The 19,678-nt window shown below is 37.8% G+C and overlaps 1 protein-coding gene across 2 annotated transcripts; it reads right to left on the minus strand.

Annotated features, from left to right (window-relative positions):
* Nucleotides 1-547: 547 nt before the first annotated feature.
* AP1AR (adaptor related protein complex 1 associated regulatory protein) lies at nt 548-19,635 on the minus strand. Of its 2 annotated transcripts, XM_040585393.1 has the most exons (10): nt 19,373-19,632; nt 15,199-15,247; nt 13,539-13,565; nt 12,639-12,664; nt 11,640-11,736; nt 10,790-10,888; nt 8,344-8,405; nt 7,205-7,278; nt 6,164-6,292; nt 548-2,974 (listed from the first exon to the last, which is right to left on the minus strand). In XM_040585393.1, exons 1-10 carry the CDS (start codon nt 19,447-19,449, stop codon nt 2,709-2,711), a joined length of 906 nt encoding a protein of 301 aa, XP_040441327.1. In that variant the 5' UTR covers nt 19,450-19,632; the 3' UTR covers nt 548-2,708. The 2 variants fall into 2 exon arrangements, with proteins under 2 accessions (XP_040441327.1, XP_040441338.1); XM_040585404.1 differs by lacking the exon at nt 10,790-10,888 and having other exon boundaries at nt 19,373-19,635.
* Between the last annotated feature and the right edge of the window lie 43 nt (nt 19,636-19,678).

A 19,678-nucleotide genomic window follows, 5' to 3' on the forward strand; every position in this document is an offset into this window, starting at 1 on the left:
TGAAACACCAATTTTATACTTAACCAAGTAACTGACCAGATTGCCCAAATAGTCACATCAAATGATCTCTATTTGACAGTGGCTCAACTTTAGCATAGAAACACGTATAACTGGTAGGTTAACCACTTGGTACAACGCTTCCCTGGAATAATAGTTTCTTGTTACAAACACTGTATTTCCTACATACAGGCACAATCAGCTAGGCACTAGCTCAGACTGAGAGCAGTTTCCATCTTCACATTACGCAAGGAAGATTATCTTACCTTTAAGTAAGAGGGTACAGCTACTCATTACTGATAGAAGAAGGGCTCCATGCTCCAAGTTCCTCAAGTCCTCCATTATCATAGCTTGTGTAGACAGGTCTCAAGAAGGGATGCTATGGAATTCAGTAGTTAAAGACACAGCTAATTATTTATTAAAATCTTCCTTAGTTAGCTGACACATAGGTAATTTTGTGTCATTTTCTAACAATTCAACTTTACACGCTGCTTTCACTATGTATGACACAGCAGCCACAAAACCAGCAACAGATTAAACTGCCAAAAACTTAAGACTGACTGAAAATTTTAATGACTTCTAAATTTATACAGATACGTATTTTCCAGTACTGTTGAATTCTTTCACATGTGTATAATCTTTCAATTTCTTAGATTTCCGCAAATATTGACCAAAATTTCTCAAGTCGCTCAGTGTGGTGCACTGAACTCTTGAAAAGCGGAATGCTATTAACCATGGCTACAGAACATGCTCATCAAGGTAAAAGCCTTCAGCTGGAGCTAGCTTCCTTTTTCCCAAGTGCTTGTCCATTCTACAAGCAGGAATATCAGCTAGTTTACTTCCTCCAAGCATGGTCAGGACAAATAAACGTCATGTTTGCTCGTCAGGAAAAGTAGTGACCACTGCAGGGTAAAGTTATGGTTTCAGCAGGTAAAAAACTTGTTATTTACATGTTGAGAAAGTTGCCTTTGTTTCCATGGGAATATATTATACAAATAAACGTTCAGGAGAAGTTACACAGTAGTAGCTTATGCCAAACCAAAAATATACATTTGATGTGTACAAATTTTTAAAGCTTATTACAGGCATTGCAAATGTAGATAATTACATTAAAATATTTTCAATGACATAGCTATGGTTTAAATTAAGAAATGGAATGTCATCAACAAGATTTAGCTGTTCAGTAGTGTTAATATTTGTACATACTTAATCCAAGTGTGCAGTATTTTTGTTCAAGTTATCATGAAAAGGACCACACTCTAGTGACCCTAATATTATACATAGGCTCAGATGATCTAAAACAGCGACACAGCTTTCACTGACAAATTGGAAGACCTGGTCTTCCAATGATGCATATTTACTGCTTAACACAGCATGTTGCTTCTACTCCACAATGAAGTTAGAGCCCTTGCCCCTTTGTTCAAGGAAAAACAAGACGGCTACACAAAATAACAGTAGAGTGGAATGGCTTTACTGAAACTTTGGGGAAAGCTTGAGATCTACAAGTGTTTTGCACATTCTCTTCAGTGAGCTTTTTTCCCTTTCTTTTTTTTTTTAAAATATAACTTAAATTAAGTATCGGGGGAGACCACACAATACGTTACACCAGATCTGTAGTAACTGAACACCTCCTTGAATTTCAGTTTGTATTAGCAGTATTACCCATCCAGTTTAGAGGCACAGGAAAGCTAGAGCACTAAAACACACTGTTTTGTAACCTGAACTTTTTTTTTTCCTTTGAAAAATGCAGATATAGAAATTCAGTCTTTAGGTACTTGTTCTTCCCACCCCAACAGCAGAGCAATCATCCCTCCCCCAGCTTGCTCAGAGAATGTTCTTTTCAGTAATTGTCCCAGTTAAGTTGAATCTTAAGTTTTCCACAACTAAAGAATTTTAAGGACCGTGTAGTAACAGATGTTGGTCTGTCTTGGGGGGGGGGGGGGGGGGGCAGAGAAATCAAGACTTTGGTCCTCCCAGTTCTCCACTAGATACTGGTTAAAAATTAGAGTTTGACACACAAAAAAATCTTTATAGTTGGTTTTCTATCTAGCACACACTTACTAAGTCTGGCATGTTAAACAAGACAACATCTTACCTAACCTGATGATTTGTACTGTTTGTTGAGGTTAACTGTACTTAGCATAAAGCAATAAAAACAAACAAAAAGGACAACACAAAACTAGGAAGACTGTAAACTAGACAGGGAAAACGTGCAATTTACCATGTATGAAATTTGTTTTGCAGCTGGCTAAGTACACCCTCTAAATAGCCACAGAATGAGTCAAAAAGCACATATCAGAAATGAAGTTTTTTAAAAATTATTTTCCTATATTCAAGTATTAGATAAACGTTAGGCCAGTGATGAATTTTAAAAACAAAACCAGTAGAAACATCATCCAGGAAAAAAAAAAAAGCTCATTAAAATATAGACATGTCAAGCTATGAAGCTTAAATTAGTGCAGATAACTTTATATTAAATCCAGATACCCAGAAATATACACAAGAAAATCACCCCAGTTTTCATAAAAGTTTAGAAGGTAGACAATAAAATTGCACTTAATTCTGAATTAATTCAGAGAGCAAGTCATTCCCATTCCTTGCTGATCAATTAATAAGAAAAAGGGAACCAACATTATAAAAGAGCAAATTGGCTTTGTACGTTCTATTTCACTTTCCAACATTTGGTCATAAACAAGGGCCACACAGTTTCACTATCTGTCTTGACGATCAGAATCGGATATCCTTACATCTGATGCAGACAAATCTAGTACAGGATTTACAAATCCGGCATATTCTGAATTGCCATTGTCATCCATTTCAGCGCTAACAAAGTCATTCTCCCACTCCAATCCATTAGAATCGTCAGAGGCTGAAGCTGGATTACTTCCCGTCTTCTTGCTATTACATTTCAGTGCCGCCCGCAGTATATCTTCTTCTGTTTTGGAGCGTTCTCTCATTGGAATCAATCTGTTTATGCCTGTGATTTAAGACATGTTTTTAAGGACAGACATAATTTTGAGGGAAGTACCTTCACGTTTGTGTTAGAACATCAGAACTAACAGCAAGAATCCTTTACAGATCAAGACTCTCGTAATTCCACTCCTGAGCATCACCGTACTTTCTCTGGTGCTGCTGTTCACATGAAATACATACTTTGCAGTCAGTTTTGGCCCAGATGAACACAACAGACAGTGATGATGTTTTACAGAGTTCTAATGAAGACAACCTAGTGAAACAACTTATAGCAGTGTTTATTTCTCCTATATATGCAGCCTGCTGCCCTACATTATGGGCACGTAAATAGCGGAAGATTTTTGGTACTGTGCTACTTCCAGAAAAGCTAAATGCCTGGACAATCCTGCAACATTCCTGTAACTTACTGACAAGCACGTGAAACATTTTAAACAGCAGCTAAAATTTCGCTAGATATTGGGTGCATTTGTTTAGGAAAGGTCTTTAGTTTGTTTCAAAAAGGTGTCATTCATTTCACACAAAATAAGGCAAAATATGGGTCAGAAAACTGCACAAAGACAGCAGAGATGCTATTTATTTTGTCAGTAACCATAGACTTTCTCATAGTGTATCAAAACCCTCCCACACCACTGGAAAGGATAAAGGAGAGGATTTACAATACTCTTCTTATTCACTGGACTCCTCGTACATTCTTAAATAAACTCCCCTTCTAAACTTGGAGAACTAGCTAACTAATTATAATTAAAAAGTTACATATTACAAATGAAACACACATCTCTTGTAGGGGGGAGGCTTCACAGGAAGAAAATACTTAAAAGGTAAATTGTTCCCTTCCTCAGACTCAATTGATAGATTGTATGTTAATGGTTCATGGACCTTTCAAAACATCACTATTTTCAACAGAATTATTCCTTTGGTACCAATGGCTCACTTGAAGCTGCTGCCCATCTCAAGATACACTGCTGAAAACACCAATACAATATTAGTGCTACAAGGCCCTTGTCTATTACTTGAACGTGACACCAAAGAATGAAAATAGAATCACTGTATAAGAAAAAAATCTGTTTAATCCAGGAAAGTTACTGTTTCCAGTTTCTCTTCACAACCTTTGTCTTTCTGTATAATGCTCTTTATAAAACTATAGCATTGCAGGGCACAAACTAGGCATCTGCTGTGCTCAGACTGCTCCAGTCCACAACCCCATTTCAGTACTACCATTACACAGCCATTATATACTACTATTAGTAGTACATAATCATGCCTAATTCAAGATCTAGGCATTATTCCCTGTTCAGAACCTCCTAATCCAGCAACTTTTCAGTCAAGCAAAGTCATCTTTTGTTACTATTCTGAGTTGTTTTTTTAAAGGCTAATACCCTTTCAAAACACTGGTCCTTCTCTACTCTGCGTTCAGCCCCCATACAACTTTGTCTACTAACAATAAAAATGTGTGACTAGACCATAAATTAATATCCCAGTTCACCAAACACACACACACGCTTACTTTTTTGGATCTGTCCAGTCTCCACAGTAGATTTTGACAGCACACACATTAACTAAACTTCTTATCCCCAGCAAGCAGTCAACCCCTTCAGGGAGATGGCTGTAATAAACTTAAGATCTACCAAGAACATGCTAAAAACTACTCAAAGTCCTTGCAATATTGACTAGTGCTTCTTTCAAGTAACCACATTCCTTTCTTTACAGCCATGAAAACAAGTCACCTTCTCAAGCATATGCAATCCTCCATGGGTTATCACACCATCTCTTCTTCCTAGTAACCTCAAATCTTGAGCAGAAGAGATGCGCTACCATCACAACGACTAGCTCTCAAAAATAATTACTCTGTAGGGCACAGGCTAGTAGGAATCCGAAATGGAGCAATGCAGTAATGTTGTTCTGGTTTTAGGCAGTTTTTGGCACTTCTCAGCACTTACTATTCAGTTACCTCTAAACTAGATAAATACTTACAATGTGACAGTGATAAGAGAACAATGAAGAGCAAACATCAGATTGTTAATTCTATATAGAGAAATAAATTTCCCAACAGTGAGGATAATACAAGCCCATATGTAACAAGACCCTCAACCTGTCAAACAAACAAGATACTTTTGCATGCAGGTATGCCTGGTAAAGACTGAACCTTGCTCTCATCTGGTTTTCAATAGTTACTTAGAAAGTAACTTAAGCTAACACCTAAGAGTGGAAGAACAATTCAATCTGTTAAAAAAAAAGCAAAGAATGCAATTGTTGCATTTCTTAAGCATGGCGTAGAATAGAGTTCCCAGAACGCTGTTTCTGCACTGGTGCTAATTGCTCTAAACATAAAATCCAGTGTACTTCAACATTCGTGACCCTGCCCTAGCTTCCGTTCCTCTAGAACACTAATAGCTCTTGCACACCCTAGCTAAAAAAAGATGCTGGGTATTTCTGGGTAAACCTGTGAAAGTTAAGTATTTCACAACAAGTTTCTGAATTAAACATTTTAGTGCTCTTGACAGTGCTGAACTTTTAAACTGCACACAGATTGTCAAAAGCCAGCCTACTAAAGAAAAAAAATATTTGCTATGTATTGGCTAAAAGAAATTCTGGGTTATTTTTATGAGCTTTTCAAGAGTCAAGGTCTCAGATTTTTTGATTTCTTTTGAAACTAAGACAAGAGCTTTTGCTGATTTACTAAAGAGAACAGAAAAGATCTATAACAAACAGCAGCAGCAATCAGAATAGTTAGGATACTCACCTGGAACAGACCTAAGTTTCCCGTAGAAGTTACAATAAAAGTAATTAGGGTTTAAAGAAACAATACTTCCCAAAATACTTTACTCTTGACCAGCTTCCACATTTAAAACTAAGAACAAGCTGTTCCTTCTGCTACTGGCTCACAAGAGGGCAGCATTTCTTTACGATTAGTTGTGAGTTTACAAGTCAGTTCCTCAAAATGCAGGAAAAGACAGTTTACTGAAGGATCCAAGGAAATTAATTCAATTATTAGACAGATAACCACATTTATCAAAATATGCAATTTTCTAGGTAAAAGTAATTTACAATTTAAGCATTACATATTTAACAGAAATTGCATCAGAATTAAGTTTTAATACACCTTCCCTTTTGAAAACTACAAATTGACATAATTAAAACTGTCAGCCTTTTTAACTTGTAAATTAAGAATGAAACTGAATGGTAACATAAATACCTTCTTCATCTTCCCACTCTAAATCTAATGAAGTGCTGTCATCATTTCCACTCATAGATTTTGTTTTGGTCATTAAGTCACAACTGCTTTCTGTGTTGGGCGTCAGCACTGTAGCATCAGATGAAAGTCCTATATATAAAAAATTTTTTTTTAGAATTTAAGGTTCAATATGAAAAACTAAACTTTCCAAAGTTTTTTTGTGCTTTGTGGCCTTCAAGCCTCAGGAACATTTGGAAAAGCACCCCATCCATCACTTCAAAGAGCATACAGTAGCTTTTTAATAGTCAACATCACTAAGATATTACAAGAGGACATTTAGCAATACTGCCTAATGAAAACTATAGGGGAATTTAATAAGCTGTGAGCTGGACTTATGTGAAGACTTAAAAAAAAAAAACACACAACAAACACAAACCAAACACCAAACCTCCCCCTCAAAAACCACCAAGTTACAGGCAGTGTTTCCCAAGAATTACCATCAGCCCTCCAGCTTCTCAGTGACTATCACATACTGTCACCAATTCCCTAGGGATATATGTTAAAAATTGTTTTTCTCTAAACTGTTAGTATCCTCTCTTGCATTCATTAGAAAAAAATTAAACATTAGTATGACTAATTTTGCTGAGAGATTATTTCAAAAAACTATATACATGCATTCACATCTTTGATACACAGTTTGGTTTTACAAGAAAAGTTCACAGCATTGACATTGCCTGCACAAAGATGGCTGGAAAACGTAAGTAAAATAAAATCCATGCACAGGACTTATTTGCTTACAGAACTTGCTTTTGACAACTGGAAAAACACAGCATATGCAACTTGTGCTACAGCCATTCAAACAGTTGAAGCATCAGGTATTAGAGAGAAAAAGAAGTTTCTATGAGATTTTTTAATACAAATATACATATACACATTCTATATATGTAAGTATGTATATATATAAAAATAAATAAATAATGTTCACCTAGAAAAAAAAAAGCACCCTGTGCTCCTCAGACTCACTTAACCTTTAAAGACATGCATAAGAAAAGGAAGACTTACTACTACTTCGGAAAGCTTCATAATGGAATTTTGTATTTCTTAAGAAAGAATCAAAATCTTCCTCTGCCACAGAGCTGTAAGAACAATGCACATTTTTTTAGCATTATAAGCCTCTAGGGATGCCATAAAAGATACATTAATCCACATGCCCCCCAGTTTTATGCTACAAAGCACATAAATCGTAAACTAAAGCTTTTATGAAATTATCTACAAAATGCCTTTGCATTCCTACTCACCTCCTCTCCCAGTCTGAGCTGCTCAATTTTTAGTAATATTTTCAGTTAAGAGATTAATGAACTTCTGTCACAAAACAACTCTTCCTTTCATCTTTCACTTTATAAAATGCCTCCTTCATTTCAATTCCTTTTTTAACTAAGAATTCAAACCCTCCTACTGCAGTCCTTCATTTCTAAAATATGGCTAGTTCCTACTCATACCGTAAAACCTCAGTTTTCACAGCTCCTTTTCTATCTGTACTTCCCTAACTGAAAATTCTTCCTATCCCAGCTCTCCTCCATTCAAAAATAGGTGTTTGATTTTAGACCCTTCTCTAAACTCAAATACCATTCCATAGGATTTTTTTTTTTTTGGGGGGGTGTGGTGTGTGTGTGAGGTGTTTCTTCCCCCCAAACACTGAACACAGAACGTGGGATTGAAGAGAATTAAATTAATAATATTAATAAACAGGCAGACTATATAAACATTCAATTCCACATTTGATTAGTGTGTATTTTACTGGGCATTTCAAACAGGGTTCTGAATAATAAAAATATTTTTGTATTAGTTGAGATTTTATATATAGAAATCTTTTTAATACAAAACCACTAGATTTTGTGTATGTGTATATACTTTAGTAGCTGACAGTATGTTCAGTTTTGTATGCATCAGTCTAATAACCACAGTGAAAACCAGAATGAATGCAATCTAGCCTCTCATTTCGCAGATTAACAGTAACCAGCTCGCATTCAGTAACTATTTGGTGTTGAAAAAACTGCAACAAATAATAACAGCTCTAATTTAGAAATACTGCCAATGTTACATTTGGAAAATGCGGAATTTTTTTGGGAGTGTGTGTGGGGGAATGAGGAATAGGAGTAAAAACAGTCAGTCTTCGATAATCACTAAAAATTGTGTCTTACCTCTGATGTTCTCCATTATTAGCAGCATGCGCTCTCTGTGTTATCCTTTGCTGTCTACGTTGCTATGGAAAGAAGCAGTTGAAAAAGCTGAATGCAATCACTCAGAGCAATACACTCAGTACACCAGCATTCCCTTAACTGAGACATTAGAAGGAGTGTTGTCCTGATTATGACAAAGACTAAGATAAAAATGAACCAGTTCATTTTAGTATCTAGCTACTGTATTTTCTGAAAAGTCTATTCTCAGTCTTAACAGATCTGTCCCTGCAAAAGAAAAGCAGGGGGAAATAAGCCAGAGTTTTTTACTGTCAACTTTAACTTCATCTAAGAATCTCTCTTTGCTGGTGAGAAAAATGCATCAGATAAGCTAGTATTTTTTAATCCCAAGATGATGATGGCTCCGTTTCTTGGCACATTTTCCATCTCTGATATTTATATAAGTATCAGAATAAGCAGATTGCAATCAATAAGGAAATGGGAAGCGTAGAAGTAAAAGAAATACCACATAACAGTGGTTGTAGGCAAGAAAGCTTAAGTATGCAGGGAGAAAGACACAGAAATTTGGTACCAATATAGTTAACAAGTCCATAAAATTCAATTACTGACACATGCAACAATTTTCTTTTAAGATTCATATACCCACATAATAACCAATTTCAATTATCTACCTATTTTGCCAGGTCACATACAAATATTTAACACTGTAGGTTCCAGGATACACATTTTAAAATTCTCTTCTCTTACAAACCCTGACATTTAGTAGGGCAACATTAGCAAGCCAAATTAGTTTTAAAGGGATGCCATACTTCCCATGGAAAAGCCATTTTTTCTCGTTTAGAAGACTTCTGCCCACAAACAGCAAAGAGGTGAGCTGTGTATTCAAAAAAGGCTTTAGTTTATTTAGAAAGGCTAAATGCTTGATCTGTATCTATAAAAAAAAGCACACCCTTAGAAATCCTTATAATCTTTGTGGGGTTTGGGGGGAGTTGTTTGTAAAGAAGGTAAGTGGTACTAATTTTAAGGGAGGAGGAAATTAAAATCTCTATAACGCATTCTATCTTAGGTCCTGACTAAAAGAGGTGCAGATTAAAAATACTGAAGGACAAGAAAAATAGCATTTCTTGCACAGAACTTCTAAAAAAAACAGTTAACACCATAAAACAATACTTCTGCTGACTCCATATAGACCAGAAGTGTTAAAAAAAAAGCTACAGGCAAAAACCATCAGAAAGTATTAACCCTCCCATAACAAATGACAAGAGAATAGAAAGAAGAATATGAAATGAGACCTATACTTCACAACAAGTGTTAGATGAACACTCACTCATTACTATCAGGCTGGAAATAACATTTTTCAATTCACTCTTTTGAACATAGACAATACATTAGGGTTAAACATCTCCCCTATACTTATTCTAGATATCAGACCTTTTCAATTTGTCTAAAACCTAACTTCTGAAAATTTGTTTCTAATTGAACACACATCACATGTCTAGTGGACTATTTCCTTGAACACGTTACAACTGCAGCCACACACATTACAGATGAACAGATAGTGCAAAGTGAAAATGTTCTTTTTAACATACACACTTTGGCAACCTGAAATTTGTCAATGTTGTGAAAACACATGCTTTAATAGCTTATTAAGATGGCAAAAATATTAAATGCACGGATATGTAACTCTTCAAACTGCAAGATGCAAACCATGAGTAACAAACGTTATCGGGATACAGAACAGCATCAGTTTTCAAAAAAGCAGGAAAACATAATGTGGCTTTTGTTTTGCTCGACCAAGCTCCAAAAGAATGGACACCAGACATCTGAAAGTAGGCACAGAGTTATTAAAAAAAGACTGCTGTTAAGTCATTACTAGACTTTGGCTACTACACATACAAATCACAAAGTGATAGAACAACTCAGGTTGGAAGGGACCTCAAAAGGTCATCTAGTCCAACCTCCTGCTCAAAGCCGGGTCAACAAATTCAGATGACTTGGAAATACATATCTTCATGTTAACACAAACCACAGACATAAGGAACAATTAAGTGCACAAATATATTAAGTACATTGTACAAATCTACATAATGCCATAAAGTGTGCTTAATTTCAGGGGGGTGGGTACTAGAAACCCATCACAGATCACTTTCTATTAAAGATCGGTAACTACTATATAATGTAAGAAGTCTGTCAAGCTAATTATAGATGAAAATTATACATCTCATTCAAAATCTATACTTGGTGACATAAGCCGTTTCAAACAATTCTGACTATTTTCAGCTGTTCCAGTCAGCTGTAGTTTAAAATTGTGTATTTCTTTCTCTGCTAGAATTTACAAGCCAAAGCAATTTCCTCATTACGTTTCCTGAGATGTAAAGGATATTAGGAAAGTCTGCATACATAGAAACAGAACAGAAGCTCTGATATATATTGGGGTCTTTCCCCTCACCTCCAAGAGCTTTTTCTGCTTTGCTGCCCTGGCTGCTTCACGTTGTGCAGCATATAAAGCCTCCTCTTCTATTCTTAACTTCTCCTCTTGTAAGGCTAACTGTATATGAACAAAACAGTAATGGTTAACAAAAGCAGAACCTATCTATCTTCCTATGAATAAAGCCATAAGTTCAATAAAACAAAAGAAGAGCTACTAGAAAATAAAAATAAAATAAAATAGACTATAGCTAAAACATTTTTCCTCATTAACTGAATCTAACAGCTTACCCCCCCACCAAACACCCCAATAAATGTAGGTAATTAAACATTACCCTATTGAATAAACATCATTACTAGTGAATCCCTTTAAATGCATGTTGCATTTTATTATGAACTGCACAGTGAAAGACTTAAATCTTTTCAGTTGCATATTTCATTGGTACTTTATTGAAAATCATTCTCAATTTCTACATTGTATTCCACATAGTATTCCATTAACTGCTGACACGCACTAAAACAAAATGACAAATTATGGGCTTTTTTTCTTAAGAAAAGCTCTGGAAAAAACTGCGCACAAGTAAAGCTGAATCAAATATACTCCCCATTTTGTCTTTGGCAAAAAATTCCAATTTATCAGATCTCAAGTTGGAAAGCCAGCCTATTCACTCAATTTTTTACTACGAGGCTATTAAAAAAGAAGCAATCTCAGATACAAACTTAAGTTGCGCAGCAATCTCTTTGTGTATCTTGCAGACTAAAAAATACCGATGAACTCCAACTGTTTCGTTCAAGCAAATGGAATCTCCTTGCGTTCGTAATTGAGATCTAAACTACTTTAACAGAAAAACTATCCAATTGTGACTGCTTACCTCTGACTGAAGTTTCAAATCAACAGCTCTCTGCTTTTCAGCAATGGAGTCATAATGTCTGTCTTTCAAGTCAGCAATTTCTTCCTCAGTCAGAGGTCTAAAAGCATGGGGGAAACACAAAAACACTCCATCTATTATTTACGCATGACAACCCTAAGTTGCACAAACATATCCATACAGTCTTTCTTGACTGGCTCTTTAATGCAAATTCAACAAGGGGTGCTTTTGGCCAGCTCCTCCCAAGAACAGAGTTCCAAAGTTCCAGTTTACTGAAGACAACACTGTCTCTCCTTACTCTTACAAAGCATTTTTTGTCTCTTTCTATAAAGTATATTTTCAAAACATTATTTGCTAACAGAACTACTTGCAATAGAACAGTTGATATCATTGCAGTGTAAATCTCACTTTCTTTTACTTCTTTTTAATCCCCTAATTGTAAATTGTTCCCCTTTCATCTGTCATCTACTTTATGTCTACTTATATGTATCTAACAAGCAAGACTGCAAAAGCATTATTATAATGTTTGCTATATCACTTCTTTTGAACCATTCACAGGGAACATCATTTTGGGAACTGTCAAACTTACATAATGCAAAATGTCTAGAATTAGACAAGAAACACGTACACTTTGGTGCCTTCGTATGTTTCCTATAGAGCAGGCCTCCAGGTTTCTACTGCTTACATAAACGCTAACACGTTCACAAAAAATTCACTGGTGTTGTAGCACTAACACCCTGTGTAACTTTAAATACAGACTCTGGAAACAAGAATAAAACCAGTATGTTGCAAAGAGTCTTAAGTGTCATATATAGTTTTTGCATGGTGCATTATCATCTAAACTGTTTTGATGTGGTTAAGCATGAAGGTTAGTTTGACGTCTACTCTTCCCATGTACGTGATGACTAATAAGACAGAGAGGGTTTTGACAGGAACTCTGAAAAGTTTAAGTCACAGTGAGAGAACAGAGCTAAGAAGAGGTCCTGAATTTCGAAGTCTTACCTGTGACTGCTTCCTGGGCTATCCCCCTGTTAAATTTTTTTTAAAAAAAACAAAAACAACAAAAAAAACAGTCAGTGTTTGAGAATCTCAGCAATCAAGTCAATCTTAAGATGGGGGGAAAAAAACAATATGAAATAATAGTTTCTCCCATATATTGGTTTTACAATTGGGGGCGGGAGCAGGGAGGGAGGGGGAAATCGCTTGTTTTAACTTGGAATTTCAAAAAAATCTTGTTACGCAGTCAACTGTGGCTGAGTCAGTAAAACAAATAAGTACTTCAAACCAAAAATAAATATTCCAGCAGTGTATTTCAGGAATCAAACTATTAGTTCTCATATTTTTTAAATACAGGGCAGCATACCAAAAATGTGGGGGGTGTCCTCCCCTTATCAACCTGTATTAAATCTGTAAGACTAAAGTTTTAAGGCCAACTTCTATTTTTCTGAAGTACTATTCAGCCAGTTTACCCATAATTGTAATGGCAGAGGACTCCCAAAACTTTCCTTAGCAAAGCAACCCAGGTCCATTAATGTTTTCAAACAGAGAGCATTTGCTGTATCCTATATAAGAGTTACACCAGGAGCAAGTTCTCCTTCAAGTCTTCCCCACACACACACATTTTCCACCACCCATCTTTTTCTTCTTTCCTTTTTGCCTTCCTAATGTCCATAGTGCTCTCTTCCTGAAATGATTACTTCCCATACTCTCCCCAAGTAGTTTTCTCTTCTCTTAGGTCTTCATCTCCCCCAGTGTTAAATACTCATTCTTAGACCAAGCAAAACTCAAATTAAAAAAAAACCTGTGATTTAAGTCTGTAACACAGTGGGAGGAAGATACTGGTCTTGCAACCATTTTTAAGGGTTGTACTAGCAGGTTTCACATTATAATCCAGGTACTTACCTCATCACTTTCCACTAGGTTCTCAAACTGCAAAGAAAAAGTAGTAAACAATCTTTATAACTCAATATAACAAGTCACTAAACACATACAGCAAATACGATTTTCATATTTAATCTGTCTTGTAAAAAACACTACTGCAACAACAACACTGGGACCGTAATACCATTAATGAAGGCCCCTACTTTTAGAGACAGTATTACTTTTATAGTAGGATCTATCTTCTTACCAAAGTTTTTCTTAAACATTACATTCCCCTAAAAGCAGAAGAGTCAAAAGTAAAAAACTTTAATGTATTTCACTACAACTTACGTGATGGTCCTAATAAAAATGAAATCTTATTAGCTTCTGAGATTGCTAATAGTTCTGCATATCTGAAGTATTATAATACAAGCAGTGGAAGCAATGGTATGGCTCTGACATACACCAAAGCACCCACTTAATTTAAAACTATAGAAGATATAAGGGTTATAGTGCATGTAACCTCTACCTCACACAGCAATCATGATGCTTAAGGAGTATTTGAAGATGTATTTAATTTACAGAAAACATGGAGTTACTTTCTACACAGAATTCTAAAAAAGCAAGCAACAACCACCCCCCCCTCCCAGCTTTGCACATAAGAAACTAAAGGTCAATAAAGGCAATGTAAAGCTTAATGATAGGAAGCCAAAAGCAACGCAAACTGAGTAAGAATACATGGAGCATTCTAAGCAGCACAAACTCATCCAGCAGAAGTTCAACTATCACAAAAAACCCAAAGGAAATGGAAATTCTCTGTACTATTTTCACTGAATACACACCTTCCATGTAGTAAATACATCAAACATGGAGGTCAGTACCTACAGCAAAACTTCTTATCAACTAATTGCTGTAAGCAGAATATGAATAACAATCTGGGAGGAGGACAGAATTTTATTTCCCCTACCATATATTTCCGCTGTGGAAATACCACACAACTGGAAGTTGTGCACTAAAAAAAAAAAAGTAAAAAAAAAAAATATCACCCCTACTGTATACATCTGCCCCCTTTCTTGAAAGCGAAAGCAGTAATTACAGTTATTAATGTTATTCTCAGTAATAACCCTCAGTAATTGCCCTCAGTTCAGGGGCAATCTGAACAGTCTAGGACATTTAGACCATAAGGAACACTCAAAAAAAGTAAACCAGGTTATTCTGAGAATCTTACACAAATTAACCCTTTTTGCCAAGGGTAGTGTAAGGTATTTGGTGGACAAGAATGTACTGCTGTAGTGAGCAAGGTGGACTACACACATCACTAACTATAAAGTAACCTCATCAGATTCTAGCTTTTTGTGAAGTCAGACTCATGACTAGATGTCCTGTACTTATACCAACAGAAAAATCACTCCCAACACAGCAGTGATGAAAGATGCAGTAGGCAGACTTCAGAATTGTCTAGTGCTGAGTATCAGAACACAACAGATACTTCTCTTCTTTCCAAATAATAGATTAAAGCTAGGTGATGTATTAATGTTCCGAGGTGCTGTAAGAACCACTATCTTGCCACCCAGTGCAGCATTCATTTAGTCTGAAATAACCCAGACAGTGCAGATAAACTGCAAAAATTGTTAAAGGCATTGCAGAATTTCAGCTTTTCCACTTTTTCTTTTTTGAAATCACTAGAAATGGAAGCACTCACCTCTATAGTGAAGTGTTCTCCTGTTGAACATGTTCTAAAATACTTTGATCTGGAAAATAAGTCTACAATTACACTACAGAATAGTCTTCAATTCACAACAGAAGGAAAACAAGCCTGGCAACTTTAAATAGTTTTTGAAATATGTTAAGTATGTATAAAATAAGCATAAAATCTTCATGTATTAAACACATTTACTTGTTAACCTGTGCTCTGCACCGCTACCACAGCGGAAACAGGCGAAACTGTGTAAACATCTTATACAGAACTGGAGAAACAACAAACACCCTGAAGTGAGAAGAAATCACTTACCAGGATGCTGGACTTGACATTTACAGACATTTAGCGTGTTCTGCAATACTTTTAATACATTTTTATTGAAAGACATTATTTCAAGCAATTCCTGAAAACAGCGTTGCTCATCACGGCACTTAACTCTTTACTAGCATAGTATCTTGTACAACATCAATACATTTGTTCTTGACAGCTAGGCACTGCTAGAAGGTTGAACCTCAGAGAAAAACATCTATGAAGAGGTCACAACAATACTTTTCAACTACAAAAACAATATTTCCAGTCTGTAATTTTATACAAGATATCAGTCTCTCCTGTGAGATTGTTCATCTTAACACTGTCCTCTCTAAAAAAAAAAACAACCACAGTATTAAGTTACCTGAATACCTTTTTACCCAGTGGAAGAGGTTTGGCTATCACCCAAAAGAACAATCAAATGTATACTGGTGCTTCAGTACAACATCCATTTCATTGAACTATTTTAAAAACCAGAGTTTTCAGTTGCAAGTGCTGGCTGATATCAGGAATACAGCCAGCACGTCAGGCATCTCTATGCTTGTACAGAAGATCACTCTGTACTTGCAATCAACGCAGACTTCCACTATGCTAAAAGCAACACACCAGCCAAAGCCTGAATTATTTTTCTATGGAAGTCAGTTATGATACATCTCCCATGGCAACTTGTTGCACAACCTTTCCTTCTGTACAGCAGCGTACCTTGTAGTGGCAGCTGTGCACTGCAAGGTTTCCAGTTGACTCATTGCTATGAAACCAGGGATGAAAGGCCACTTGAATTCATGCACTAATTGCAAGTATAACTGGGACATGTGGCACAAACACTTAAAAGTAATTTCATAGTAACATTTTGGTGTGCAGGAGCCAATACTATTAAGAATCTAATTCAATAAAACTGTTACAGGAAATTGTTTCAGGGCTGTATGTTGTTAACAAAAGCATAATTCCAGTTATAGCATCAGGTGCTAACTAAATCACGCTCAACTTTACAAACACATGAGCTGCAGTCAGATTACTTGCAAGAATTGAACAGTGAGTGAGCTTACAGAAAACTAAGACAATGCAGTGCAAGCCTACTAAACGTAATTACAAATAGCCCAATAGCAACAATATTTCAAGGAAGATCTACGCTTTCTCCCATCTGCTGGACAGGGACTCAGTAACAGTAGACCTAGTTCAGTGCCAAAGTTTGAGCCCCTAATTACCAGAGCAACTATGGAAGACTGAGGTCATTAGCAACAGAAATGGAAGACTCATCAACTTCACCCCCATACACAACAACTTCAATTGAAATAAAATAGTAACCTATTAAAATGCTTACAGCTGTTATAATCCTCTTTTAAGCCCTACTGTTTCATTATCTTCTAAAACAGTTTCTTGAGAAACTTTTAGGTTTGACAGGTACTAGAGAAAACAGTTCAGCTAACAGGCCACAAGACTTTCTAAAAACTGCCAGATCCATCTTCAAAGATCTAAAGCTGTCAAAGACTAACTTTTCAGCACTCCATACATATATATGCTTTATTTTCCTTCTTTGCAAAGTCATGTCATCATCTTTAACCTTATAAAAACCCAATCAACTTATACGGACTATGTGTGAGAAAGAAGTCATTAAAAATGAACTTTTAATCTATTAAAACCAGGGCATGAATTAAAATTACTTTTCCGACACCAGTGACAAAAAGGATTGTTTCAGTTTTGCTACATGATAACCCCTCCCAAACTAACCAAGCAAATAAGCCAGAGACAAATTATATTCATTTTTTCTTTTTTTGTTTGTTTGTGGTTTATTCAGGTTTTTTTCGTCTTTTAAACACTCCTCTAGGAGTCCAGAGGAATTCTTATGGTTGAATTTAGCGACAAATTAGCTATGACCTACTTTCTAGTTATTCCTGCAGTTCGTAGTAGTTTGAGCAAAACTATTTCAGCTGAAGCATAAGGACACTTCATTAAAAAAATAATAAAAAATTACCACTGGAAGTTTGTATTTTTACAGAAAGTCAAAAACTTAGATAACACTAAAGGAGGTTTTGGTGCTTTATTTCTCCCTTTAGCAAATAAGCCCCTAACTTCAGCAACTGTCTGCTGAAAACCAGTTGGAGACTATGCGACGGTGTGGCAAGAAGCTAACAAACTATATTTCCCAAATCCAACATCCACCAAAACCAAGTACTAGAACAGATGACAGGCAAACATCACTTAATATACAAAAGGATAACAAATTTTTGCAAACATACAAGAACAGAAGAATACAAGGGGGAAAAAGCCAACCAAACAAAAAAATATAGGTAATAGTCACTTTAGATCAGACAGAAGGACAACCATGTGTTTAGAATTTGCTGTTATAGCCAAGACTATCTTGTCCCTTTTTGGATTCTGGCACCTATCCAGTGCTCTTAACTGACTTATAAGCAGTCGGGGGGTGGGGGAATAAAAGACCAAAGAGACCCCACAACCAAAGGAAATTCAGAGGGTAAGTACATGTTACTGGAGACTAATTTTCACTCCACCACCGACTGCTAAAAAAATGGGTATTATCCTATGAGTGAAGACTCAGCAAAAAACACATGCTAAGCAAGGACCTTTCAAGTATTACCCATTTTTCTCAGGATACAGCACAAGAAATAGATATTTAAGTGCCAGCTGTTAAGGCATTTCAGATGTTCTCATACCCTCTGCTAGAAAGTCTTAAGAATACAAGCAGGTGTCATACACACACACTGTCCTGGACTTTCCCCCATTTCTCTGAAAAATATTCCTAAAAGGTCTTTGGTTGGGACAAGCAGACTTGCCTGCTAGAGCTGATGTGAAATAAAAGGCTATGAGTTTGCAACATGTAAAATGCTCAGCGTATCCATCTAGGATGATTTCAATCCTAATACATCAGTCCAAAGCAAGATCTGTAAGTATCAAATATTGGTAATTATATGGAAAAAAACCAAGTTCTTGTATAGGTGGTGTATCATTCCCATTTGTACACTACTTTTCCATAGGCTGGTTGTTGCAGAACAAAATGCAGATTACACATTTACAAGATATACGAAAGTTTATTTGAACCATTCTGCTCCTGACCTTCTGTAATAGTCCCTCTTTATCCCAACAGTCTCTGCCTCTGACTGATCATATTCCAGAAAATATGGTGTTTCTCCACCTTCACACAAACACGGTAGCCTGCACAGATTTGGGCAACTGACATGAAAACCCCTTCTAAGCCACTTCTTCCAGAAAAACAACCCTGGAAGAGGGCTAAAGGAGTATGAACATCCCCGCAGCCAGTTCACCCAAGCCATCCCTGGAAGCGTGTTACCATCAACCCTCCAAACACACAACGCCGAGCAGCCTTTCAATGGCATTTCATCAGCTCGAGCTGTCAAGGCAGACGCTATACACACGTTTTCTTTCTCTCTCCCCTCTTCAACCTGCCCGCCCTACGGGGAGGGGGTGAAGGGACAGCCTGCAGCCCGGTGCACCCACGCCCTGCCTGAGGTGCCAGTTGCCCACCTCACCCCCTGCCCCAACCCACCAGGCACCGCAATGGCCCCCCAGTCTCCTCATCCACCCCACCAGCCTCCTCACGCCCTGACCCACCTCACCGGGCACCCCAACGGCCCCCCGGCCTCCCCCCCCCCCCCCCGAACCACCCCACCGGGCAGCGCCACTGCTCCCCGGCCTCCTCAGCCCCCCGCCCACCCCAAGGCAACCCTCGTCCCGCTGTCGAAGCCGCCGCCTCAAGGGCCGGCCGCCTCAGGGGCCGACCGCCTCGCCTCACCTCCCGCCGAGGAGTGGGAAGACGGAAGGCGGAGCCGGGCGGGCTTCAGCACCTCCCCGCCCCGGGGAGGGGAAAGGGGTAGCCGCGCTGCCTGCTTACCCTCCGCCTCGCTGGAGCCGGCCGGCTTCCCTCCGGAAGAAGAGCCCGCAGCACCACTGCGCCCAGCAGTTCCCCATCGCATTCTGGGCAGCGGCGGCGAACGGCGGCTCCTCCTCCCTTCGGGCGGGTTCAAACCGCCCCTGCCATCAAGGGCGGCGGGGGAGAGAGGAGGGCGGAGAGGACGGGCAGCCGCTGGCCCCGAGGAACAAAGGGCCGGGCGGCAGGCGGCGGCTCCGCGCCCACAGCCTCATGGCCGCGGCCGCTGCGCAGAGGCGGACGCCGCATGCCCCGAGCGCTGGCCCCGCC

This window comes from Falco naumanni, chromosome 1 (assembly GCF_017639655.2).
Source record: "Falco naumanni isolate bFalNau1 chromosome 1, bFalNau1.pat, whole genome shotgun sequence".
NCBI lineage: Eukaryota > Metazoa > Chordata > Aves > Falconiformes > Falconidae > Falco > Falco naumanni.